Raw genomic sequence first — 27,844 nt, 5'->3', positions numbered from 1 at the left:
CATCAGCAACGACCTCCACAGTGCAGGGTGAAGGTATCACAATCCACTGTTGGAAGAAGACTCAGAGCAGAAATATAGAGGCCACACCACAAGATGCAAACCACTCATCAGCAGCAAGAATCAGAAGGGCCAGAGTGAAATTTAGATAGAAATACAGAGATGAGCCGCAAAAGTTCTGGAACACGATCTGATGGACGGATGAGACCAAGATTAATCTCTAGCAAAGTGATGGAAAGGCCAAAGTGTGGAGAAACAAAGGAACTGCTTATGATCCGAAGCATACAAGCTCATCTGTGAAGCATGGTGGAGGTCATGTCAGGGCTGCTTCTGGAACAGGCTCATCAATATTTATTGAGGATGGAACTGATGATGGTAGCAGCAGAATGAATTCAGAAGTGGACAGAAACATTTTGTCTGCCAGTTTACGGAGAAATGCATTGAAACTAACGGGGAGGAAGTTTATCATGCAGCAGGACAATGAGCCAAAGCACACTGCCAACAAAAAAAAAGACTGGCCAAGTCAATCAGCTGACCTGAACCCAATAGAGCTGCATTTCACCTCCTTAAGAGGAGACTGAAGGGAGAAACACCCCGAAACAAACAAGAACTGAAAGAAGCTGCGGTAAAAGCCTGGAATAGCATCACAAATGAAGAATGCAACAGTTTGGTGATGTCGATGGGTCGCAGGCTTGAGGCAGTTATTGCAAGCAAGAGTTACGCCACCAAGTTTTAAATTATTTACTTTAAGATTATTTGTTCCATTACTTTTGTTCACCTAAGAATGCTGTGGTCTAATACAAACGGTGATATGTCCTGAGTTGTTTAACACATCTAGATGTGAATACCAGGAAATAAAAGCTGACATTCTGAACTCTTGTCTCATCTTTTGATCTTAAACCCAAATGTCTTCAGTGAACAACAAAAACAAAGGGATTTACCTTACTGTTCCAATACTTTTGGAGGGGACTGTATGTGTAGATCACATCCACCTGCATCCTTTCCGCTCTGGTCATTGCACCATTGTCTCGATCTGCCTATATTGCTTCTGTTTAGGTTTATAGTGTGTGTAAATGTGTTCTGTATGCTGTAGTCTGTTTGATGTTATTGAGTAAGTATTATGAGTAAGCACATTGTGAGCAATGTACGATCCAGAGTCGAATTCCTCATATGTGGACACATACTTAATAAAGATAAAGCTGATTCCGATGCATGACGCTGACGTGATTATAGAAAATTCATTAAACCAGTTGGCATGTCCTCTCACCACACTGACAGATTCTTTTCAATTGTTTTAAGAAAATAAGGTGTTCAGGACACAAGAGACAAAAAATACATGAAAATACAGAGATTTATATGCAGTAAATAATGTCTTAGTAAACTTAAACAAGGAGGAATAAAAAGTAAAATATCTCCCACTGGAATGTAATATAAAATGGAAATACTCAAGTAATTCAAAATTGTTGAGTAACTTTTCACTACTGATTGTTACCAATTTTCATTAAGTTTGAGAGTTTTAGCATGTTCTGGCCACGTCGGCAGACAGAAAGCACACACTGTGTTCTCCCACTATCACAATAACTACGGTACATGTTGTTTTGCTTCACACCAAATGTTTTGTCTGAAAGGCAAATAAGAGAAAAACATGACAAGATTCCCATTTAACCACTCCATATTTATTGCTTAATCATATCTTTACACTAATGGCCTGGTACTAGTTAGATCAGGAAAAATAGGAATTCCATAATGTCTGAATCCAATATCCTTCTCACCATTTTGGATTACACTTATCAGCAAGAAAGGAGTAAGTGTTGACAGACTTTAGAAACATTTAGAAATTAGTAGATGAAATTCTGAACAGTTTGACACTGCAGTTCCCCTGAAACAGTATTTCACTTCCCAGCACATATACACCTTTATAAATTACAATCAACCCCCGACAGTAGCTACCTGCTGTCACTGTTTTATAGAAAGCATAAATTGAAACATTTAATGACTTCAAATGGCAGAGAATAGGTAACTGACTTAAGATGTCCAAATAATTATCTACTTTCTCTAGGAGCTATTCAAACACTGTGTGAATCTTAAGAAATTTGTTTCGATCGTATGTGAAAGCATGGTATATCCTCTTCAAATCCACACATTTGAATTCAAAACAGAAACATTAAGTGAGTCTCTACTAAAGCTTTTCATCTCACACCACTGTCTGGAATACTCATTTTCACCATGACTGTGATTGTGAAATAGCAATAGAAACAAAGCTGTGCCAATCAGATTCCCACAAATCACACAAAGAAAAACTGTACATGAGAATCAGGAAATCAAGTCAGTGGATCAACTCGACACAACTGATATGAAATAGCTTAAAAAGATCAGTTAGACATCACTGAACATAATCCTTAACTGTAAATGTTGGGGACTGTGAAGGACACTGTACAGAGTCTGATACTGGGAACCTACTCGAGGCGCACACACTGTGGTGCCAGTGTGCTACATATTAGAAACCATTGTGCAATACGCATTTTGCAGTTGGAGAAAAAAACTTTTTGAATGAGGTTATGCACTATGACTGGTGATGTAAAGTATTTTCCCTCACTGCCGCGGATTTTCAGTTCCTGGCACTCTGTGGCTTAGGAGCAAAATTAATTTAATACACGCACCATCCAATCCTGTTATCAGCCTCAGTGCTGCATTTACCGCTGTGGGAGAAGTGAGTCTTTAATCACTCAAACTGCTCATTCAACCCCATTCAGGTCATTTATTAAAGTGAAACTTAAAATTAAAATGACAGCAATGCAATGTTCTCAGGATTAAACCAAGGCTGAAACATACTGTAGCACAGACCTAATCAGAGTACATATGTGAAACTGTGCTCAAGTGCTGATTGGCATTTAAATCTGCAACAATTGTGGTCATTAATAAACACTTCTTTTCTTTGTTTAATGCCACTGAAAATTTAATAGCTCTGGGGTCTGGGCTGTTGGTCCGACAAGACAAAAAAATCTGATTAATCAATTATGGAATCACTAGCTGAGAGCCAAGCCACAGAAACACAGAAAAAAATAATAAATTACAACTATCAGTAGAATTAAACCATAAATCATTTCCACTCACTGATACTGGCATGGAGACTTAAATAAGAAACCTTCCTTATTTGATTCATATTACTGTAAATATATTCAGTGGGTACACAACTGTACTGTCCTCTGAATGTTAAGGACAGAAAGGCAACCCCAACACAGCATACATCAACTGTCCCAAATCAGGTGTGTTACTGCGGACGTGGTTATGATACACAATGGAAAACATCCTGTGTGTGTCTGTTGTACTTCTGAAATAAATTGCAGGTTTTATCATTAAAGCGTTAAAACAAGATATTAAAAACAGGACATTTTTGTTTGATTTTGATATTGTAGTTGTGAATGTAAGAAACTGCCTTTGATAGCCAAGCGAACACTTTCTCATGTGAGGCATTTACTGTCAATGCTGTTTGCAGAGGAGTTTTCTAATTCAACTCTTCCTGTAAATGATCTCAGTGTCAGTGAAGAAGCCAGTTGGTTAGGGTCAGCCTAAAATGTACCCTGTGGAGGTTTTAACCACTAGTAGTGGTGTGGTGCACTGGTCTGATGAGCAGGTCACCATTTTGTTTGTAACTTCAGCTCACGTAAAAGGACCCTCATAGAAGAGCGTGTGGGCAGCGCTAGAGATATTTGTGCTGACAGTTTACAGTATGCCATTCCATTTATAGACAGTTGGTGGCAAGACAGCAGTGTGCCAGCAAAGAAGAAGACTGAGCTAGAAACCCTTTGCAGGTTGCAAAATAAAAATAATTTTAAAAATCAGCTTTAAAAATATTTATGAGGAAAAAGGCATTCAACAAGTTAGGCCTCAAGCACATGCACAGTGAGTTTTGGTGAGAAACATTGAAACTCCACAGGGCACTTTTAAGACCACAACACCAAATGGAGTGAATAACGTCAGACTGATTTGGGTTAAGAAAAAAGGTGCAGTCAAAATACACCAAAACCACTTGGTTAAAGTGAGGGGGAGAGCTGTGATAGCTGGAGTAGGAATTCAACCTTTACGTTCACTAGAGGTGGGGATCAAACTTGATTCTTCTGTATTCACTCAAGTCAGTCAAACATTTGAAGCAGTCCCTCCATGTGATCATGATACATTATGTCTCAGAGCCACTAATGACTTCCTGAACAGATCATCTCAGTTTCAACTTTAAACATACATACCGCATTAGTGAGGCCCAACACTGATGCTGGGCAATAACGCCTGGCCTGCAGTCAGTGATCCATTTCATCCCAAAGGTGTTGGATGGGGTTTAGGTCAGGACACTTTGCAGGCCAGCCTAGTCCTTCCACACATAACTGGGAAAGGCATGTCTTTATGGACCTGGCTTTGCGCACTGGGCTGGTAGTGTCCCCATACTTTTGGCCACATAGTGTATTTGCTTTGGGTGTTTTGATGTCCCTCATAGTTGAAGCTCACTACTGCTTCCAGTAAGAAGAATCAACAGAATCAGGTTAAAATGCCAGACAATTAAAGACAGAAGTAAGGTTGAACTAAATCTAAATGATCCATGAAGAAGAGTTTTGAATGACTGGGTATTCTGTATATAGTTTCTTAGCACTTAGTCAGTCAAATCTAAACACATTTAAATAGAGAGTAAAGTCATGAGTGTTTACAGTTATATTAAAAAACCTACACACAGTAAAAGGATGAGACAAACAGAGAATATTTACATATTTAACAAATCATTCCATCATTGTGCCACAATGTCTGGGTAGACTTCCCTCCCATCAACATCAGTGTGGTGCTTTTCTGCGCTACACACATAATGGCTAGTTTTCACTGTACATCAGCGTCAACAGCTCAGAGGCCCCCGCAAGCACGAGCGACTAAGATTGAGTAGTGTGAGAGCTGAGACCTCTGATGGTTGTGCGGGACACTACGCGGCCTTCAGCCTATTGTTCAATGTTACACAGTACTGGGTAGTGAGCTTGGGAGGGCTTTAGTTGCCTTCCACTGAGAACCAAGCGTTACTCCAACTGTTTTGTTCCATTATTAAATCTTTGACCCCCCCCCCCACACACACACACACACACACACACACACACACACTGAGAGATTATAGTCAACCACTCCAACAAACCTGGCCCAATTGAAGAGATGCTCATGTGCATCAACGGTAAGCACCCTCACAACAAAAAAACACCATGCACCACATCTTAAGTCCTATGTGTCATATATTAAGGTTTTGTCCAAACTGCTGTGAAGAGGGTCAGAAACACATTTCTGCTCTACAAAAGAATGATAAGAATAAGAATAATGCACACAATTGACCCTTGTGGTGATGACAGTAGGAGGGGCTTTAGGTTGTTTTGCTTGATGTTTGCCGGGAATCATGGCTCCTGTGCTGTCAACCTCTCTGTCCATAGTTTACCTCCTGCCCTTGATTTGTTTCCATGGGATCGTCTTTGAATTTTTCACACTGCTCCATTACTTTGCTGAAAGAAAAATAAGAAAGTACATGTTAGCTCAAGGTTAGGTAGCAGGCAGGAGCTTCTTACGACGGCTGATTCTAGGCCTGTACAAAAACATTTCACTGTCAAATTATGCAATCCACATGGGGAAAACACCCTGAATGTCATTTAAGGTGCTATTACACCTAACATGTTGGATTTGACTCAAACTCTGGTTCAGTTTGCTTAGGCTGGTGTGAAAGCTGTTAATCAAACTTTCTTACATCACACAGTAAAGGCAACGTATGGAAGGGGTGTGAAATATGTCATGTAGGAACTACGCTGATAACTAGATTGCTGATATTTTTATATTTCTTATCTCATTAATGTCTTTTTTATACTTTGTAAATATGTGTCTACGGGGTGTGTATATAAGACCACCATTGACGTTGACACAATTGCAATGTCACTGTGCTTGCACAATGACATTAAAGTTCTTGGATAGTCATGTTTCAGCAATTAATCAAAGCAACATGTTGAAATTTGTGGAAAACTGTCGCGGAGCAAAGTTTAAGCTACACCTATCAGACACCCCCACCTGTCTCCTGCTGGCTCATTTCATTCTCCAGTCACATGCCTGCTGGAAGCTCATCACAGCACTGAAAGAAGTGTCAGGACCTCTATGTGTAATGCTACCTGAAATATTTACTTTGCATTTGAGGTTCAAAATGACCCAGAGCTGAGGCAAGCAGAAGAAGACTTTTCTGGGACATGATAATTTGATATATGGACTGTCCTTGTATAGCACCTTCGTAATCTTCCAATCACTCAAAGCTCTTTACACTACATGTCCCATTCACCCCATGGTAGCCATGGTAATGTGTACACATGACAAAATGAGAACAGGGATTCTCTCTGATGGTGCAAAATGAGTTAAACATGTTGTTAAACGTGTTGTGCTTGTGTCCTGCTCTGTGTGTTTGAAACGAGACACTATACCGATCCTACGCCTCTTTCTCATCCTTTATGTTTCAGTTGACTGAGAGGAAGTCTCTCTTTTGCTGAACTTTAGCATAGTTACACATTCACATCTGGAAGCTGCCCAGTAAAACCACCTTCTGATCAGCTGGCCAATGATCTGGGCCCTTATGCACATTCATTGATATTGATATATATTAAATATATTTGACATAGCGCCCAGACGTATTTCTATGTATTTAGATGACTGCAGTAAGTGACTGACGACTGCTGGCAACAAAATTATTTGGACCAAAGACTTATAAGCATCAGATAACCAGAAAAACTAGTTCTTCCCGCTGCTGCTTAGCCTGTGAGTGAATCATCAGCTGTAGAATTTCTCTTATCAAACAGAATCTTCTGACAAGCTACCGAAAGTGCTAACAAGTACTGAAAGTACATAAAGATTAGGTTAAAGAGGGTTCTTCCACACAGAGCTACTGTGCAACGGATCACGAAACTCACGTTTTCGGATACACAAAAAAAGCTTGTGGTTAAATTAATTTTAAAATGCACTGCTTTGTTTTGATGTAGCTGCCTCTTTCTGTCTGCAGTCACTCTATGGTCACGCTCAATATCCCGCCCACAGCAATATCTGATTGGTTACATGTCAAGAGACGAGCCACAGACGAGTAAAGAGCTATGTTGACGGGAAGGCAGCAGAGATTACTGAAGCGGCAATAAACATCACAATCTGATGATCTGTTTCTATGACGACAGGCAGCACAATGTCCCAGTTACACCACTGGGTCCTTAAGGATCACAGGTCAACTACGATCCATTACACCACTACAAAGAGCTGTCACTCTTACCTGGCCATGTCCTTTGTATCTGGATGTGAGCTCTCCAGTTCCAGAACTTTCTCTAGAAGACTTATTCCTCCTTCCTTAATCAGCAAGGGACAATACTTGTTTGCTGCATCGCGAAAATGAAAGAGAAAGACAATGAATCCAGTGCACTTCTGTATACAGCACTATTTAGGTATGTCAGCAGTAAATAAAGGCAGTGTGTGTACTTGAATAAAGAATTAAGGTTTGAGGTCCTCCCTCAAGATATTCTGATGTTACTTGACTAAAAACTATGCATTGTCATGTAATTTTATTAGAACATTTATCTAAAATAAATAAAGGTTATAGTTTTTTTTGGACATGAAAAAATCGTTGGCCTGATTCTTTACCAATACTACAGAATTAGGCTTTTTTAGATGATCATTTAAAAAAAAGAATAAATTCAGAACAGGATTAGATCCGATTTATATTTTAAATATATCTAAATATTCTTTCTACGGCAGCAACAGCAAAGTCGCTACATTTGCTTAATAATATCTCAGTGAAAACAAATGTCAGTAAAATAAATACTTTTCCAGACATAAAAATACTGAGTAAAGTTTAGAAAGAATAAAGAAGTCAGTATCCGTCCTTCCTCCTCTCCTGCCTCCGCTGCTGTGATTAGGGAGGAAAGGTGGTTTATCTCAGCCAACAGCTCAATTCAGAATTTGACAAATTTTAAAAAAGAATAAAGATTAAAACTACAGTCTTATTTGATGGAACATTAAAATGGCAAAAGCATTTGCTGCTTTAATACATGAATAATTAAAAAAAAAAAAAAAAAACATAAAACAACCTCCAGAGCAGCAGATACTTACGGTAAACTGATACCAGGTTGTAGAGAGCCCACGTGGCCCAGTGCTGACTGACAGGGGAGATGCTCTGGGGCAGCAGTCGCAGAATGGGCTCAAATGACCTGAGAGATCAAACTCAATTGAAAAATTCAAAAAGTACGAAAACACACAGCTGTACACACACACACACACACACACACACACACACACACACACACACACACACACACGGGATGTAACAGATCTGAAACCAAGGCCAAAACCGCGGCACAAAAGTCCACTGTCTCATGTTGCTGTTCTAAGGGACAGAACCGCTCACCAGACTGTTGAGTTCTCATTAAGACACTGTAACTGTGGCAGCAGCGGCGGTGGGGTGGGGGGTATCGCTATATAATGTATTTATATTGCTAACAGGTTATTTTCCACCTTATTTTAGTGTTTATTCACTACTTGAATCAGCTCCCTTTCTCTTCACTTCTCACCTCCGCACTCACACACCTACACCTCTGGTCTCTCACACAGCGGCTTGTCCCGCCTCTTTCTGTCTCTCTCTTCCTGTATGAGTCTCTGTTCTTCTTACTTTCTCAAACAGCAGTAATGTTACGTTTTAGAAAATTGTCCAGTTTAATAAACTCACCCGCGATTCAGTTTTCAAGTGTGCCGCATGTGGATTGAAACCAACGTGGTACTGCGTGACATCTGATGTGGTGCGTTCACTGTCGCTCCATAATATAAAATGGTGTCCGCATCTTGTATCGTAATACCAGTTAACATCTCTGTGTTTCTCTGCAAAATGCTAGAATGGGTCGCCAAATATACTGTAGCTGTTAATATACCTACATATAGGTAAAAACCCGAGGTATGAACCAAACCGTGAATTTGTTGAATCATTACACCCCTATTATACAGTCATGTATAATTTATATATTTATTATTTGTGTGGTTTTTTTTTAACACACACACACACACACACACACACACACACACACACACACACACACACACACACACACACACACACACCTGACAGCATTAATAAGGAAAGAGTAAACAGATGATCACCTGTAGTTGATATTGCGGCGTGAGCTGACGTCCCAGCTCTGGATGGCATCCCACATCTTGGACATCACTGTGTCTCTTTGCGGCTCTTCCATCGACCAAACCTCTGGCCCATCAAACATGATGTGTGAAAGCACGCCACATGCATTGTACGACACCTCGATTCCATCTGCCTTGCTGTCCAGCAGGTTACTGTCAAAGCATCAAACAGGGAGGGGGGAAACAAACATCTGGTGAGAGATCTGTACATGTCCTTTGGTTTGAAATGTCTCTCTATTAGTAGTTGGTAGCCACTGTACAGTTCTACAGTGCAATCAAATGTGACACTCAACAAACCCCTGGCCAGTTCAGGTATTTCATGTGTTCCAGCTAAAGCACACCTGGTGCAACTAATAAAGCCCTTGATTACACTTATTTGTGCTGTCATGAGGGATTCTATTCAAGGGGCTGAATAGTTCTGAGACTAGAGAAGTCCTTTTCCAGTTGAATTTGGGGAAACCACATTAGTTGTGTTGAGTCCAATCCATTTCTTTTACAATATTTTGCCTTGGCTTGCCCTTTTGAGCAGCGCTGGGTACCCAACTTTGATACTTTTATGGCACAGACAGTGTATCAGAAATTTTGATATAAAGGTAAATCCCATCAGTGTCAGTGAGCCAGTAAGCACGCAGCATGTTTGCACCAAGATCTACCAATATGGGTGATTGTCTGTTTAACATTACAGGTCATAGAGGAAAAACACTAAGTTACACCCAGAGATGAGGATCACTGTAATATTTCTGCTTATCTGCACAGATAAGTGAACTCTGTGCTGCTTGGTAGCTAGCCACTGCAGCTAACCTGTATTTGCTCATTACTGAGTCCATTCACCACATCCTCCCCCCAGTATGAAGGCCAGATGAATCCTCTCCTCGCCACCGCGAGGATGGATAACCTAGAGTCAAGGTAGAGAGCGTTTCTGATGCAGACCGACAGGTGAATGGAGGGAAATACTCCAAGCTGACACAGTGGATGGTTGTCAGCTAGCTTTAGCACAGAAAAAGTAAGCCAATATTTCCCATTTCCACAAATGTCACCCACACAGTCTTCCCTACTGATATTCCATCAGTTTCTTCATTAAAGTCAAGTTTCTCCAGCTACTCCCAGGTCTTTGAACTGCTTTCACTTTTGAAGTGAATCATTGTACTGTAATGTGTATGTAAGGTGGATTTTATAAAACTCAGGAACCTGTATTAAAGTGAAGTCATCTGTTGCAGAATGTTTTAAACGCCCAGACCTACTGTTGAGTTAGTGGTTATGCATCAACGCACTCTACAGAGGTGTGCTGCCCAGCTGCGTATATACCCAACATTAATTTAGGTAGGTAGGTAGGTTTATTATCACAATACAAAAAGTTGTAGAGTGAAATTGAGTTTTGTAGCTCCCTTCTGCTACTTAGCAGACAATATACATTTACAATTAGGCCACAGTGACACAGGCCGATTGTACATAATTAAATTAAAAGCAGAGAGTTTATTAAATTATCAGACATGAGCTGTGTGTCAAACAGCTGGTAATGTGAATATCCACTTGTATTTCAAAGATGTAAGTGTCGATCGATACTGTTTTATTAATGTGTGTATAATGGAAAGGTCGACCAGAATCCTTCCAGAATCATTGTACTCTCTACTTGTTTCAGCTGTTCTCTTACCTGAATACAGTGATGAACTGTGGGGTGAGCAACTGTGGCCTCAGTGCTTTGACCTCAGCAACATTTCCCAAAAGCCCCAACATGTTGCGGTGAAGCTCCTGTTTGTCTGGAAACTCCTAGAGTCAGATCATACAGGGGTATGAGAGGTACTTTATTGCATGATTTGTAATCTATCAACATATTTCTAACATGTATGGAACAAATCCAGAAAGCAGCTAAGTGAATTCTTATGGTTTCAGAAAAGACACAACAGGTGCAGCATGGGTGAGTGTGGACTCACCTGTAGACAATCCAGAAAGAGACTCATGCCCCGGCAGTTGAGGAACATCTGACAGTTGTCGGGCGTCTCATCAGTGATGTTCCACAGAGCACTCCAGGAAAACTCCATCACCTGGTCACACTGAGGGCAAATAACACACACAACCTTCTTAATAGATTCCGGATCAACATATGTTTAACTGAGAATTAATATTCTACTAAAAAATGTACTTCCTGGAAAACAATTGGGTGAGGCTTGAGTCTATAAAGCACTACAATGTCATGGTTAAAAGAGGAATAAAACTGAGACTCACCATCCTGTCCTGGAGTTTCTTCTGAATTAAATTCAACATTGTCTGTGGAGGAGGAAATAAGAGTCAAGGGATAAAAGATTTTCCAAAAGTGCCGCACAACTCCATAAAAGAAGAAGTTGATGGAAGCAAAACAAAAAAAAGATAGCTATGAAAGATTAGATAACACATTTGGTGGAATAGAGATAAGCGTGTGGATGTTGTGATCTTTTTTTAAAATCACAGGGTAAAAGAGGAAATACAAATCAGAAAAGTCCAGTTCAAGTAAGACCCTGCAACCGTAAGAAACTTCATCAGCTTAGACTCTTCTGAGAAAAGGTTGTACAACTGTGGAAAGTTAACACAGTAATGATCTCTGCCATCCTGATGCTTGTGAGGTGAACAAGAAATGAGTGCAATCCTCGTATTATAACTGCATTTTTACTGTTCACTGATACATTGTCTAATACGGATAGAAGAGGTTGGGTCTGTAGATAAATGAAGCTCCTTAACTGTAAATACTTTAAAAGTGTTTCTGAGGTATTCCATATTTATTTTTGTGTAACTTTTCGTTTTGTTATTAATGGCACTGGCAGCCGTTAACAGAACTGCAGTCAGCATCCTGCTGCTCACGCTCACACTATATAGGCTTAAGCGAGCATCATCCTGGGCATCGGTTAGGTGGTTGGCAATCTCTGCCTTGCATCTCTCTTGGTCAGTTAGGGTTAGGGGTTAAATAGGGCCGGGCTGAACCCTGGACAGCCCCAGCAGCCTACAGCAGAAATACAAGCAAACGCGTGAGTAGGGATTGGATAAATGTAGCCCATTGTTTGCAGTTGTCCGCATTAGCGGACTCCATTTCTAAGCTAATGTTAACTAGTGTTGCACACTGTTTGCGCTGTAGAGGAGTGGAACAGAAGGCACTCTGGAGCGTGCACAAGCATCACATCCTTTAGGTTTTCACGGGAAAAATGTCCAGAGTCCTTTATGTAGAAAACAGTCCACAGGCTGTTAAAAACTGCTTAAAACCTTCTCTGGCTTTCTTGGTCACCTTTAAGTTCCATTACTATCCATTCATACATTGGCAAACCAAATCAATTAATACATGTAAACTGCTTCACATTCTTTTTATGGACATCTGTCAGGAAAATGAGAATGTCATATACGGTGAAGCTCATCTTGTTACCTTGACAAATCCCATCTTTCCGACAGCTTCCTTGTGATGGTTATCCACCTGACAGACCAAAGCGTTGCAGAGGTGCACAGCGATTCTCTGGATGGACTCATCCTGCCTGGCTGGCTCCAAGATTTTCAGCAGCAGCTGGTTGACCCGACTATACTGGAACTCTAGCTCCTCTGGAATACTGAAGTTACACAGAGTCAAGCAACAGTTCCTCTGGACCTGGTGTTGGACACAGAGGGGGGCACAGAGAGGTTTACAACACAGAAAGGTTTATGTCTCTAAATAAAAACTCTACAAATTTCAAGAGCAACATAATGTAGATCAAATGGGCCTAAATGCTGACCTGGTTTAAAGTTTTTGATACGCTTTTTTTAAGCAGCACATAGTTAAGAACTTCATGAAGTATATACTTTTAATAACTATGCTTTGTAGAACACTTTTTCATCAAGTAAATATGACATTTGGAGTTTGCGTTTATTTGTGTTGAACAACATTAAATACTTTGCTTTGATACTGATCAACAAAAAATAGTTTAACATTAAAATTAAAACTGGATACTGTATGTTAAATAAGAAACTGTCTGATCAAAGATGAAGTTAAAAAGAGTACAAAAATGATCTAGAATTCAATGCCAACATGATGGGTTTTTATACTCTGTGTAACACATTTTGATGAGGCTACAGAGTAGACTTACAGTGACCTCCTGGTACTGCTCCATTCCATTTAGTACCACTTGAATGACCTCTCTACGCAGCCGCACACTCTGGTCACTACGGTACTCTGTGTTGGTCAGGTAGAACAGAGCAGCGCTGCCAGTCACCTGGATGCTTTTGTCATATTTATGGCACTTTAATGCGGCGATGACAAGCTGAGAGGACAGAAAGTTTATAGGAGAGGTATGACAAAGCAATCGAGGCAGAACATGTCACAAAGATTTAAGTGGAAGTCACTGGTGTCACCTCACTTAAAGAACAACCCATCTTAAACTCATCATACTTGCAAAGCTCGGAGCAGTTGGCTGCAGTGTTGTATTCTGGCAATGTCAAACAGCTGATTGATTGCTCTGTGGGCCAGCTCAGGGCGAAACTCTGTGTAAGCCTCAATGGCATTTAGGACCTGGTCTTCATTCTTTGATCCAGTCACCTGAAAAAAAAAGGTAGGCAACACTCAGATTTAATGCACAAAACAAAACATATTAATAAGCATTATTAATATGCACAGATTTTATTTTTCCATTTCTATTGCTGAATGCTCAAACCAACTTACATTTCCTTTAACTTAGAGGGAGTTAACCTGCTATATGTTATGAAACCACCATGTGCACTGCCTGTGTGCCCTTGAGCATTGGCTAATTTAAGTAGGAAGAACTGCTTATTTCTTTCATTACATCAAGGGTGAGTTGATCAATTTATTAAAAGGTGAACTGAAGCTTTTTTCTGCATTTATTTTTACCAGTATAAGGCCCTTTTAGTGAATACTTAACATAATGATACTCAACTATCATGTAGTGTTCATCACATTGTTTTGCAACCCCATTAAATTTGCCTTGACCCCCCCTGTACAGTTGGTGGTGAATAATTTTGATGTGATTGATAAGTGAGGTGAAAAAAAGAGATTGATACGGTGGAGGGTGAAGACAAGCAAGTAATACTGATATTATACTTTTGCAGCTAATGTTACAGGGGAAGCGAGGAGGTAAAAATCCTTTATCTGCTTTGTGTGGTGACAAGAAACGTGGCTCCACTGTCTCTGCTCATATTTTCTCTCTATGCCCATATAACTGCATAATCTGTCTGTAAATATTATTATTGTTATCGTGTGATTATTAATGTGACTGAGTTTCTGAAAATTAAATGCTATTATATTATGTCTCATTATCATTTTAAAAAAATACATTAAAATGGGCAATAAAGGTAGAGCAGTCATCCACTAATCAGAAGGTTGTTAGTTCAATCCCTGGCTCCTCCACTCTGCATGCTGAAGTTTCCTTGAGCAAGATAATGAACCACAAATTCATGCTGCATCTGGGGAAAATCCTGTTACGGAGCACACCGGTGTGGCGACATAGCTCATCAGGGAGGTGGCCTCGACCTGGCAAATCATATTGCTTCATTCCACACAAGATGGTGCAGCTCACACTGACCAAACATTGCAACCTCATTCCTGATTACTACAGCTACTTTAGGATGTGGGTCTCCTTATGAGCAATTACACCAAGCTGTCACAAGGTGGACATCTGCATCATCTCAGGGTGCACCATCTTTGTGACACTGTTCTCCCTAGCCATGAACATGCTCACTTAAGACCATTTCATGCGGGAAGTGATTTACACGCCTGGTAATTTATTTTCAATGAGAGGCGAGCGTGTAGGAAGGGAGATACGGGCATTCTGATAGGCAGAGCGACCAGCGGGTGCATTCCTGTGAAACTGTCGAGGTTGTGCTCACCTCACAAACACCGCGGCCAGAGTTGAATTGCCTTGAACTATTTGTCTGCGACGCCCGGCACAAATCATTGGAAGAGAGATGGATCATTGCTGTTTTAGAGTTTCCAGAAATCTACTGTTTACTAAATAGTTATCAGGACATCAACAGGAGGGAATTTGCATGGCAGAGCATCCCTGCAACACTGGATGTTAGTGCTGCACGATTAATGTAATCGCAATCGCGATGTCGTCATGTGAGATTACATAACCGCAAAATGTGTGCGATTTAATAAAACAGAATAAGTGTGTGTGAGCTCTCTTCTGTGTGTGCGCTGCAGTCTGCTCATTATCTTCGCCCACATCGGGCTCTCGTCTGTGCCCCTAAACACAGATAAGGCGATGTGCAATGAGAAAAATGTTTTATGAGCAGTGTGCGAGTAACTTTTAAAACAAGACTCTACCGTAACCCCCCTCCCTGCCCCGCAGCTAATCGTTCAAAACATAGTCGGACTCGTCAACGGAGCGCAGAGAGAAATTCCGGGAGAAGATAAGGCTCACTGGCCATTTAATGTTAGCTGTGTGGGTGCATTTAGTTATTCAACATGTTCAACTTTTCACAGAGCCAACATTCTTGGTTGGCACTTTTCGTCAACCTACCAATCACAGGCTGGGTGGGGTGGGACATTAAAAAAAGTAAATCATTAAATGTTGAACAAAATGATCATTAACAAGACTTAGTTTTAACAAATGAGAGACTGATGTAGAGCTTTTTGCTTGCACAAGGATTTGATGAATAAAAACAACCCACAGAAATGAAACTACTGGTAAAAATATACTATTATATGAAATTCTAATGAATATTGTATTTAATATATCATTGTTATACTAACAGTAAACTATTAACTGAACATTATCCATTTTATTTAATCCACTCATGTAGAGTTATTAAGCAAGTAGACTCATAGGACCATTTATTCAATTATAATCAAAACGCAAATCGCAATTTTGTCCACAATAATCACAATATGACTTTTTGTTCAAATCGTGCAGCCCTACTGGATGTATCACCTCACAGCCCCGACATAATAAGTCCCACTTCCACTAAAGCTGGTGGAGTAGACCTGGATACATTTCAAATCAGCCAATTCAGGATCTATGGTGCTGAGGAAAGGAAAAGGGAAGTTGGAGGACAAGTTCCGGTTCAATATCGCAAGCGCAGCCATCGTAACCATCACAGAGAAGCCAGCCAAGAGCTTATGCAAGGTTTTGACAGCTCTCTGAGGGACACATCATCTATCCAGTCAACCGGTAACAGGATGGATGGCCCACCTGGGAAGCTCAAAGCCCAGGTTTATTAGCATGGCATCTTCCCCGAATCCTGTGGCCCCTTTTAGTCTATGCAGTTCCGATCTTGATAGTCAAGACCGTAGAGAAGAGGGTCAGCAACCACCTCAGGAGATGGCTAGGGCTGAAGCGACAGCTGAGACACAACGCATACAATTTCTCATCCAGCCAGTGTACAATGTGACTCTAAAAAAGGTCCCACTCAGTATGTATCTTGGTCCCAAGGCCGAGAACTAAGTTTCTGCACGTTCCGACTTTGAAAATGTTCAGGAAGCTAATGCTAGCTTGGATTGCTTGGAACACGTGGATTGTGAAGAACACAATGGAGATGCAACTGAAAAAGCCCCTAGCAACGCAGATGTCACGTCATCGTGTAATGCTTGCAGAAGAGCACATCTCTAGCGCAGAAGATGACATTGCCTAACTCCAATTAAGGGAAAACACTGAAGTAGAGTCTGAGAAGGTGGAGGACATGAAGGCATTTAAATGGAGGAGGATGAATCTAGCTACATGTATATGTATGTGACAAATAGCAAAAAGAGCAAATCCTGAGAGCTGCCAAGGTGAAGGGCAAGATCACATAAAAGCAGCATGCTATTAGATGCCATTCCAATGTGTCAACCGAAGTTAATAAGAAACAGCAAAGCTACGATGGGGTGGGTCAGAAGCTACTAGATATGGGAATTAACGGCCACGAATCCTTTTCCCTGCTCTTTCTTCCACATGGCAAGCGTTCCTTCACTTTCAAATCACCTAAAGCGGTGGAAGACTTAATTGAACAAATGGATAAGTAAAAGTAAAAAGTAGCTCATTTAAGATTTACTCAGAGTAAACTTTACTTAGTTACTTTTTTATCCTCCTTAAATAACATATTTATACTGATTTAATATCTTATTTATAGACCTACTTATTAAATTGGCACAAAGCCAGATTTTAGTTTGTTTGACAGATACTTTGCCAAAGCAATGGTACAAAACAATGTTAGAGACCTTTTATGTTATTTTGAGAAGGTTTGCGAATGTTTTTGCTTCATTATGAATCTTTAGCAGGACAGATTACACTATGGCGGGCCGCACTGGACTGGGAAAATGGGAAACACTGGACTGTACTAAGTCATTCCCCTATTACATTCAAACAGATGGTAATTTTAATGGGACTTTATAGGCATTAGCATGATTATTTTTTTAGCAAAATGGGCCTAAACATACTTAACTAGTTACCAGCAGGTTGCTAGTGCCAACCAACATTAACGCTGTCATGCACCCATGTCTTTTTGGTTAATTTGAGCAAAGCCTCTTACCAAACTTTGAAAACTTATTTTACCAACTACCTGTGGTACAAGCAGGGTGGGAACTACGGGGGAGCTTGGCTCCTCTTAATAAGACATGACATTCGTTTGTAAATCTTCTGTATCATCATGGATCATGCATAAAACAGGAGCGTCGGACTTTATCCAGCCGGGGTAGGATCCACGACCCGCGACTGGCCGCTCCCAGTCTACTCCGTCTTGCTGAGGACGGTTGGTGATTGTTCCCTTTGGTCCGATGCTTCTGTTTTACGCATGATACACATGCTACTGCAGCCGGGGACTCTCCGCAGCAAGATTCACAGTCAGGCCCGTCTTTGAGCCAAGCGCAAAGAACGACTTAAAAAAGTACAAGTACACAAAAAAACTACTCAATTACAGTAACGCGAGAAATTATAATTCAATACTTTCCACCTCTGTGGATAAGGAATAACCTATATCTAGAATAATTAAAATGATGCAGAGTTGATAAAGCCTTGATATTGGAAAATTATTGGACATGGGAAGAAGAAGAAAGGCATATGGAAATTTGTGTTTTGACTGAACATCAAGAGACACTATACTCTTATTTTTCATTATGCAGTGGACCACATATGGAGGCAACTTCATTCCGTTTTGAATACTAAAGGGGCGTCTTTCTTATTCCGGACTAGGAATAATCACAGAATCTTCTTACTTTTCATTGGGCAATGCTCCAAACTCTCAATTGGGATGCAAGGTAACACCTGGATTTTGTTACATTTTTGTCTCTCTGCTTTCGCTTCTCAATACGTTCTGCTGATATATCCATGTGTGGGCTTACTGTTTAAACAGGAGTCATGTAGTGCACTAGGTCTGAGGCAATAAAGGTGAACATTCTGACATGGAATTGTAGAGGACTGAGTAAAGAAATAAAATGGCAGGCTATGAGCAGCATTAAATGTTACATGGAAAAATGGTTTTCCTACATGTAACCCACATGATGACTGGTGGTGTGTCAGTGGTAAGTAGGATATGGCAGGGGCAGGTGATATCTGTCCCCTAAACAACACACACAAGAGGGTAATAATGATATGAATACATAAATCAGTCCTGCTACTTGTTCAGAGTGTGACTCTAGATCCAGCTGGTAGATGGATAATAGTGGTAAAAGTGGTTGTGCTCCTTGTTGTGAAGCCCAAAACAACTAAAAACTGTAATGTGTTCAGATAACCAGTACCTTATAAGCAGGGATGTGTGTCACATTACAGAGGGTGGTGTCATATAAGCCCAAAAACTGCAGGGGCCTCTTCAGCTCCTGGAAAGGATAGATGCTGCTCTTGCATGGCTCAGTGCTGAAAGAGAGAAAAACCAGGCTTGTTCACAAGTTCATTTAAAGGTAAATGAAAATGTAATTGTAATTTAAAAAACCTCTGAATTAAACTTTTTTTAAATCCAATGTACACTCTACCGTTGGTTACCCACCTTGGCCGACCCATAGCTTCTTCAAAGTGTGGAACTGTGCAGTTGTCCAGCATAGTGTGCCCTGAGATGTCCAGTGACACCAAATTGATCAGACGCTGGACTATGGCTGTCAGGATTTTCCTGGTCATCTTAAACTTAGAGGTCCGTCTGCTCTCTCGGGAGATGTCAAGATGCCTGGAGAATATAGAGTTTTATTTATTCATGACAGGGACACAAATTGTAAATGATTAGCTGGCATACAACGTAAGTACTGGGACTAAAAAGTTAGGGAACCGCTGGTCTACACAATAGGAGCAAATATTATATACGGACTTATCCTTTAATCCACTGTGATTCAAAGTTGTATATCAATAAACATGAAAAAGTGGGGTGTGAATAGGTTTTACAGATGCTCTGATAAGCAATATCACTGTCCATTAGTCTATCACTAATATCAATAGATTAAATTAGATATTGCATGTACATGGGTACACGTTTATCTTCATTTGACCCCCCCACCCCCCAGGAAACACTGAAATGAATAACCTGACAAAGTTTTGTAGTACAACCTTAAGCATACATGTGTAATGCCTGGTAAAAGCTTATTAACAGTTTTTATTACAAAATACTGTGCAAAGTTTCAGACAGGTGTGGAGAAATGCTGTAATGTATGAATATTTGAACAAACATTGTTTGCTGCTATGCACTCGAATTCTTCGAGGTACACTGTGCTCAGTCTTGCCATAGTGGATGACTTTTGGACAGTAAACTGTCTTCAGCAGCGCTTGTTAGCGGACTTTGGCTGTTCCTCACCCAGTTGTATTCCTCCTACACAGTTGTTTCTGTTTCACTTAATGATTGTGTTTCGACTTACATACCTACACACCTGTTTGACTGTTTAATCATACACCTGCCGATATGTCAGCATGTAGTTGTTCCCGTTTGTTCTGTTTTGATTTGCGTTTCTAAAGTAATGTTGTGCAATGGAAAATGTTTTCTGTAGAAGAGAAGTAGAAGGGAAGATGTTTTTGCTGCAAAAACTGTGCATTCATACTGAAAGAGAAGGGCTATGTAGAGGAAAGATTAAACAGCCTAATGTTGTTGGATCAATGTTGTTGGATCAAAACAGAATCATTTTCTCCATCTCACACTGAAGGTCAAGTTTCTAGATAAGAAAATGAAACATGGTAATAATGACTCCTGGTTCCTCAATGAACTGTTGGTCCCCAGTGCCAGCAGCACTCATGCAGCCCCAGACCAGGAGACTCCAACCACCATGCTGGACTGTAGGCAAGACACACTCGTCTCCTCAACTGGTTGCCACCACACACGCTTGACACCATCTGAACAGGGGGCGGCAGTACCTCAGTCTGTAAGAACTTGGCTTGGGAACAGGAGGTTCACCAGATTGACCACAGATATGGAGTGTGGACTGGTAGCTGGAGAGTTGCCAAAGGTGGCCATGAGCAAGCCCCTGAACACCCAACTGCTCGGGGCGCCGCACAGAGTGGCAGCCCCGTCACTCTGACATCTCTCCTTGTTTTGTGGCATGTGCATGTATTTCAGTCAGCAAACTGTTTGAGGGCTTTCTTGTGCATCAGGATGAGGCTTCCTTCTGGGACGACAGCCATGCAGACCAATTTGATGCAGTTTGCGGCGTATGGTCTGAGCACTGACAGGCTGACCCCCCACCACTTCCACCTCTGCAGCAATGCTGGCAGCACTCATACGTCTATTTCCCAAAGACAACCTCTGGATATGACGGTGAGCACGTGCACTCAACTTCTTTGGTCGACCATGGCTGGTTCAGAGTGGAACCTGTCCTGTTGAACCGCTGTATGGTCTTGGCCACTGTGCTGCAGCTCAGTTTCAGGATCTTGGCAATCTCTGAACTCTGGTCGAAGTCACCCTCCAGGCCAAATCGAGCCTTTTGGACGAACTACCCTCTCTCCCCAGCATAATTAAGATGTGACGTGGGGTGGTGATGGTGCATAGATAAGATGCCTGCCTTTGGTGTGGGAGACCTGGGTTCAACTCCCACTGTGAGACATCCACCATTGTGTCCCTGAGCAAGAGAGCCCCTAGTTGCTCCAGAGGCGTGCGACCTCTGACATGTATAGCAATTGTAAGTCGCTTTGGATAAAAGCGTCAGTTAAATTAATTAATGTAATGTAATGTGACGTTACCGCTGCACTTACTGCTATAATACATGTATCAAATAAACAACAGTTGTATTAAGATTCAGGATTGATGTTGAGGAAAAGTGTGTGTTTTGCAATAACTGAAAACATTTGTCTTTCATTTTGTGTTTGTGTAGAATATTTCTTTAAGAACATGACTTTATATATATATATTTATGAAAAATAAGTATTATGTTCTTTTATGAAAAGATTGATATTCATTGTAAAAAAAAGCCTATATGAAAAATGTTATATTCACAAATACAACATTTCAATATAAATCATATGGGCTATGTTGTTAACCTGTGAATGGTGACGTGACAATGTTTGTGTAGTTTCGAAATAAAAAAATCCTACATGTTAACCGGCGAAGTCACACGGAACGCAAATTGAAAGAAAGGTCCCCCATCGTGCAGCAAAGGGTGTTACACACCTTCAACAAGCCAGCATCGGTGCTGACTCGGCATTTGAGGGTTTAACAACCCACTACCACTCCGCCCTCATTGGTTTCGGATGGCACTCAATGTGGCGGACCCTCCGCATGAACGCACAAATGGAGTGGAAGTATGTAGGGAGAGGGAGGAGCAAGCAGTTTCGGAAATGCCCCCAAATTAACACACCTGTTCCCCATTCACATCTGAGACCTTGTAATACTAACGAGTCACATGACACATGGGAGGGAAAATGGCTAATTGGGCCCAATGTGGAAATTTTCACTTAGGAGTGTCCTCACTTTTGTTGCCGGCGGTTTAGACATTAACGGCTGTGTGATGTGTTATTTTGAGGGGACAGTAAATGTACACAGTTATACAAGCTGCACACTCACTACTTTACATTGTTGCAAAGTGTCATTTCTTCAGTGTTGTCAAATGAAAAGATATAATCAAATATTTAATGTGTTGTATGTGAGATACTGTATATAAAACCCCCCTCCCGCCTTACCTGAGATTAACAATCTCCACCACTGTATTGACCAACTCCTCTGACAGGTCCACATTGTAGAGAACAAGAGATGCCAGTCTGTCTCTCCACTGGGTGAGAAAAGATGTTCCCAGCAATTGTACATTAGACAGATCTAGTGAGGTGAGTGACTTCAGGGGTTTGAGGAGGGACTCAGCATCCACCTCGTCAGGCAGGCCGCCTAAATTGAGTAACCTGAGGCGGTTGAACCCCTGGAAATTAAAGTCCGTCTCTAATGCCTGCCTAGAAGCAGGGCTCTCCTCCTCCTCGTTCTCTGTATCTTCATTGCAAGCGAGTGGAGCACCACCCTTCCTGTAGAAGATGTGACTGCAGCCGAAGAGACAAAGAGACACCAACGTCTCACGGAAGCAGGTCAGTGTTTTCAAGCTGCGGGATGACAGACTGTTGCAGTAGGTGAGGTGGAGCTCAATCAGGTCCTGGAAGAACAAACAAAGTAAATAATTACTGTGAATACTAATTCAGTTTATCATTTTTGAATGTTGACCATACTGACATGAGTATACTGCAATCCTTAATGACTGGGTTATACTTTACATAGCGCTGTATTCAGAATTTCAGAAATTCTTGAAACATTGGTATGTTCCACCTAAAATAAGGTCATATAATGACAGTACTATATCAAGATGCCATTGCATTTATATCTGGAGAAACTAAAGCTTTTTTCTGTAAGACAAAGGAGACTGGAGTGGCGTAACCAAATTGTCACTTGACACAATTTCTTTGAGTGGTAGTTACTGGTAACAGAAAACCAAACCGCCACCCCTCCACTTCTTAGGTCTTGACGGTAGCATTGCGAGAAGAATCATACATTACTAACAGGTGACGTGCTGGGTATCTTACCTATACTAAGGTGAAACTAAACTGTCCCATTATAATCATTCACTGTTCTCTAAAACTGACAACTGACAGTAAATTAGGTGTATCAGAACTGAACCACGTAGCTAGTAGTCTTCCAAAATCTAACAGACATGTACTAAGGGTGCTTTGATCGATCAGTAACCGATCGTAATCGGCCGATAATGGCTTTAACTAGTTTGAACCGATCAAATGATGCAATACTCACCAGACAAATTTTCAAGGGCAGCTAATATGGTTTCACTACGCTGTCTGAGCAGTTTTCAAAGCTAGCTAGCACCAAAGTCCTTTTCAGACAGGAAGCAAATCATGCGCCCAGTTAATCATTTACAATGAGAGTTGAGCAGCAATCAGACAAGTGGAGCAACAAGCAGGAGCGATCAAGTGAAACTGTCGCGGTCAAGCTCATCTCACACACACAGGCCGCCCACAACCGGAGTTTTTATTGTCTTGACACTCAGCGCATCAGGTAGAGGGAGAGAGACTGATCCTTCAGTGCGAGTTTCCTGATGCAAAGAGAGGCGCCATGCACTCAATCAGCTGACTGCCTCTCTCTCTCTCTCCGTTTTTGTTATAAAACGGAACCCTTTTGCAACGTTTCCACTCCCAGAAATGACTAACCAGAAGATGTTTGTTGTGTCTGAATCCGTCTCATCAGCCAACACGATGCTACTGACAGAGTTTTAGTTAGCCTGCTGTGCATGTCGCTGTATTTACTTTGAGACGACACCCAGTCTGTTTTCCGCCGCCACCGTCTCTTTGTACTCCCGTGTTAAGTAACAGTTCTGCTGGCCGTAATTTAAAGTGCTACTCTCTCGTCTGGTAAAGCTGGTGGCAGTAGGCCTATGTAAAAGATGTAGACTGTGCTTCTTGTACAAGGATTAAATAAATAAAAACAACCCACTGACATGATATAAGGCCTATAGCCTGTAAACCATATGAAATTATAATGAATATAGTAACTATAAGTAATATTAACAATATACCAACAGTATATGGAATTAACATTGTACTTTTATTTATTTAAATGTCCTTTTTTTCAAATCTCATTGATGACAGTTGTGACTCCTCTCTGTAGCCCCTCTCCCTCTCTCTACCCGTAAAGCCCACACTACCTGCCTCAGCTTTCCAGAACAAAAAGCGGCTACTTCAGAGTTTATTGTTGGCTCATGATGCCTGTGCTCCTTTATCTCATAAATATTTGGGCTACAGCCTTTTTGTTGCAGTTTTTATGGTTGAGGTAAATTTATAAAAATGCTGTTTGTTTTGATTTTGTAGTTTATTCCACAGGAAACCTATATTTGTTAAGCTATAAGATGTTCACAGTAACCAGGCAAAGGCTGCTATGGTTTAAGTCTCTAAGACAGATAGAGTGGAATTTGTTGCCCATGTTTCCTGGCAATAAAATAAACAGTTGTCATTTCATGATACTTTATCATCTGTTAATTTTAATACTTAATACATTGTTTTTAGGACCAATTAAATAAATGTACAGAATACTATATAATGCCACATAAAAAATAAAAGGCTTCAAATAGACCCAGTGATTTGTGATTGGCCCAAAGATACTGATCGGAGCTTCTCAAACATGTACAATTGACACTTAAGTTATAAGATAGATAAAGTGATTGCTTGTGTTCATACACACTGTTTAGTGGTCTCCATAATTGAGTTGGTAAGTAGAATGCTATTATAACCTGCTCTTTTATTGTGGCCAGCCTAAGGCACACCTGTACAATAGCCATGCTGTCTGATCAGCATCATGATATGCCACAGCTATGAGGTGGATGGATTATCTCTGCAAAGGAGAAGTGCTCGCTAACACAGATTTGGACAGATTAGTGAACAATATTTGAGAGAAATAGGCCTTTTGTGTACATAGAGAAAGTCTTAGATCTTTGACTTCAGCTCATGATGAATGGTGAACAAGAAAACAAATGTTACACTGAAAAGCTTATTGTGAAAAACTGGTCTTTCACTAAAACTTGTGGCATCCTACCTGTTTTCTAATGGCCTCAAGATCTCTGTCACGTACAAACTCTTCTCTCAGCTGCACCCTGGTCAGTCTGGTGCTTCGAGGGTCTGAGAATAGTTGGAAGAAGCTCTCCTCTGGTTCAAAGTTACTATCTGTGTGGACCAACTCCATGTATCTGTTTAAAGCAAAATAACAAATAAACCAACATGGAATCTAAAACCCCTTTCAGACATGAAATCTGTAACATTGTAGCAAACATGGGCCATTTTGACAGGCTGAAAATTCAGAAATTGGGTAATCATCAATCCATGTATTACTATTACATACGTGTTGACCAGCTTGTCGCAGATTTCACTGGGAAGGAAGATGTCTGAACGCAGGCAGAGCTTGTTCCTGATACCCTGGTAGCACATGGTCTTCCTGAGGTTCTTCAGGCAGAAGACTGTTGACAGAGTCATGAGGCTATCAGGGTTGTCTCCTGCTTTGGCTGCCATGTTAGCCTCTTCTTCTCCAGCTCAGATCAAAGACAGGGCAGAGGACCTGAGGAGGCGTGCATTGAACAAAGTAAAGTTTTAGGAACAATTTCTTTTCACAAGAGGCTGCTTCTGGTGGGAAACAGCAAAAAAGTTCCCCTTGACATTCTGAGTTGAATAATTAATATTTCCAATGTGAGAATTAAATGGAAGTGATGATTAAAAGAACAAATGTGAATAAAATTGGCATACATGTCAAGTCACAGAAACTTTAACTGCAACAATAAGCTAATATCTGCTTCATTTCCCCACTATTTTTGGCACTTACAGTAGCAGTACAGTTTAAACTAAAGGTTTTAGGTAAGATTTTTCTTATATAAAATGTTCTTTGTGGGGCCCTTTTGGCCAGAAACCATGTGATAAATGGAAAAAGGAACTGGTAAAAATGCCATTTTTTAAATTAAATTCTCTCCATTTGTTATGTGTTAGACATGTCTTTTCAGATAAAAGTTTAAGTAACGCAACACGTTGATCAGATGTATGTTTCAAATATAGAATTGATATTGAGTAAAGTCATTTTCACCAAGAATAGCAATACCAAAAAATAATAAACTAACTTTAATGAGGGTTATACACTAACTTTAAGTACTGACTTAGCATTATTACAGTTAACTTATACTCCTCAAACTCTTACTGTATTTTCCGTGTCTAATAAAGTATAACGCCTTACTGCCATAATAAACTGAGCCTATATTTACATTATAAGACCACCTCTTTGCAGGTGTTGCAGACCTTTGTTGTTGGCTACTTTGGAACAACTTGTTTCACCATTTCTAACAAAATGATCAAATCTTATTTATTTTAAGCTCAATGACTAACGTTACTGCTGATAAGCTGAAGCTGGTAACTGTTTGTCCTGTCATTTGGTTTGTACTGCTAGTTTGTTAACAAACATTGCAATGAATTCTGAAGGAGACACAACAGACTGTTACTAAGTTAGCTAGCTAGCTAGCTAGCTACAATGTATAATAATTTACTTTAACAACACTAACGCTAGGTAGCTACTGACAAACAGACAAAAAATGTTATCCTACTCACTCACAACCCAAACTACCAAAGAACAACACTTGTTATTCTAAGTTAAACCTTAACTTGCCGATACGGTGCATTTCAGCGTCTAAATTAGCTTGTGGCTAACGATGACTTTCCCTGCTATGATGTTAGCTAACTTAGCCAGTGGGGCTAGCGCTAGCTAAGAGCTCTGTGTGGAAATGCAGTCTACTAACAGTGGTCAGCGCTATTTGAGTGGATGGCTCATCAGGCAGTGCTGTACCTTAGCTTTCGCCAAGGCTGTGTCTTGATGACGGCGAGAAATTGAGTTATTGTCACCAGTCTGATTCACTCATCTGATTATCGTTTTCGTCCGATGTCAACAAACAGACTCCTCCTCCTTCTACTTCCACTTCCACTACACCTCCTCCTCATTTTCCCCATCTCTTCTCTTCTTCTCTTCTTCCTCTTCCTCTTCCTCCTCCTCCTCTTCTTCTTCTACTCCCATCATTCGTCCTTCCAGTTCATGTTGTTACCAATAAATATCTCTTACACTTGTGTTAGTAGTAGTAGTAGTTGTTGTAGTACTGTAAAACGCATTTGAAAAGTAAAACACACTCGACAGCAATAATACTACAGTAAATAGAGGTCGTTTATTTCAAAATCAAGCTATAGAAAAACTTGTTCCTTTTAAATATTTCCAGGCCTTAATTAGAATAGATTTTATTTTTAATCAAATCTATTTCTAAGAAACCTAAAGGAATTCTGACTGTTCTCCTTGATGTCCAGCCTATTATGCAAATAAACGGTGTGCCAAACTGTCACAACATGGTTTGTGCAGTGTTATAATTCTTTGAATCTTTACTTATCTGTGAAATTATAGAACTTACTTTCTCAGGTTCCAAGCTGTCAACCGCCACATGGCCCTCCATGGCCTACCAGAGCCCTACAAACCCCAGATTCACTGTGTGTAAAATTGGTTAATTGTAAATGTGTCACAAATGTTAACAAATGTTAACATTTGTTAACATTTGTTAACATTTGTTAACCCTAAAGATTGATATCAACTGAGGCAGATCCTGCAATGTTACCTGATCTTGTGGCCCTGTTTTGTAGAGGGGCCATGTGTTAAAACCTCTCAATAGGGGCCCCACAGCCAATTTGCCCAATTAAGGGGAATTAATAAAGGGAGCATGTCAGTGTACTCTGCAGAGCTTTTCTTCCACATTCAAAGCATGTAGGCA

At 40.6% G+C, this 27,844-nt stretch overlaps 1 protein-coding gene across 3 annotated transcripts; it reads right to left on the bottom strand.

Annotated features, from left to right (window-relative positions):
* Positions 1-1,651: 1,651 nt before the first annotated feature.
* zer1 (zyg-11 related, cell cycle regulator) lies at positions 1,652-27,037 on the bottom strand. 3 transcript variants are annotated; one of them, XM_038733525.1, is made up of 16 exons: positions 26,884-27,037; positions 25,405-25,617; positions 25,102-25,252; positions 22,209-22,663; positions 19,108-19,281; positions 18,863-18,977; positions 13,586-13,732; positions 13,284-13,457; positions 12,593-12,808; positions 11,431-11,472; positions 11,139-11,258; positions 10,859-10,974; positions 9,172-9,360; positions 8,134-8,231; positions 7,301-7,403; positions 1,652-5,516 (listed from the first exon to the last, which is right to left on the bottom strand). In XM_038733525.1, exons 2-16 carry the CDS (start codon positions 25,569-25,571, stop codon positions 5,429-5,431), a joined length of 2,355 nt encoding a protein of 784 aa, XP_038589453.1. In that variant the 5' UTR covers positions 25,572-25,617; positions 26,884-27,037; the 3' UTR covers positions 1,652-5,428. The 3 variants fall into 3 exon arrangements, with proteins under 3 accessions (XP_038589453.1, XP_038589454.1, XP_038589455.1); XM_038733526.1 differs by having other exon boundaries at positions 26,837-26,991; XM_038733527.1 differs by lacking the exon at positions 26,884-27,037 and adding an exon at positions 26,649-26,804.
* Positions 27,038-27,844: the final 807 nt, after the last annotated feature.

The sequence above is a fragment of the Micropterus salmoides genome, unplaced genomic scaffold (assembly GCF_014851395.1).
Source record: "Micropterus salmoides isolate LMB-PRFRI ecotype aquatic unplaced genomic scaffold, ASM1485139v1 Ms_hic_scaffold_20, whole genome shotgun sequence".
Lineage (NCBI taxonomy): Eukaryota > Metazoa > Chordata > Actinopteri > Centrarchiformes > Centrarchidae > Micropterus > Micropterus salmoides.
This window is presented reverse-complemented; position numbering and strand designations above follow the sequence as displayed.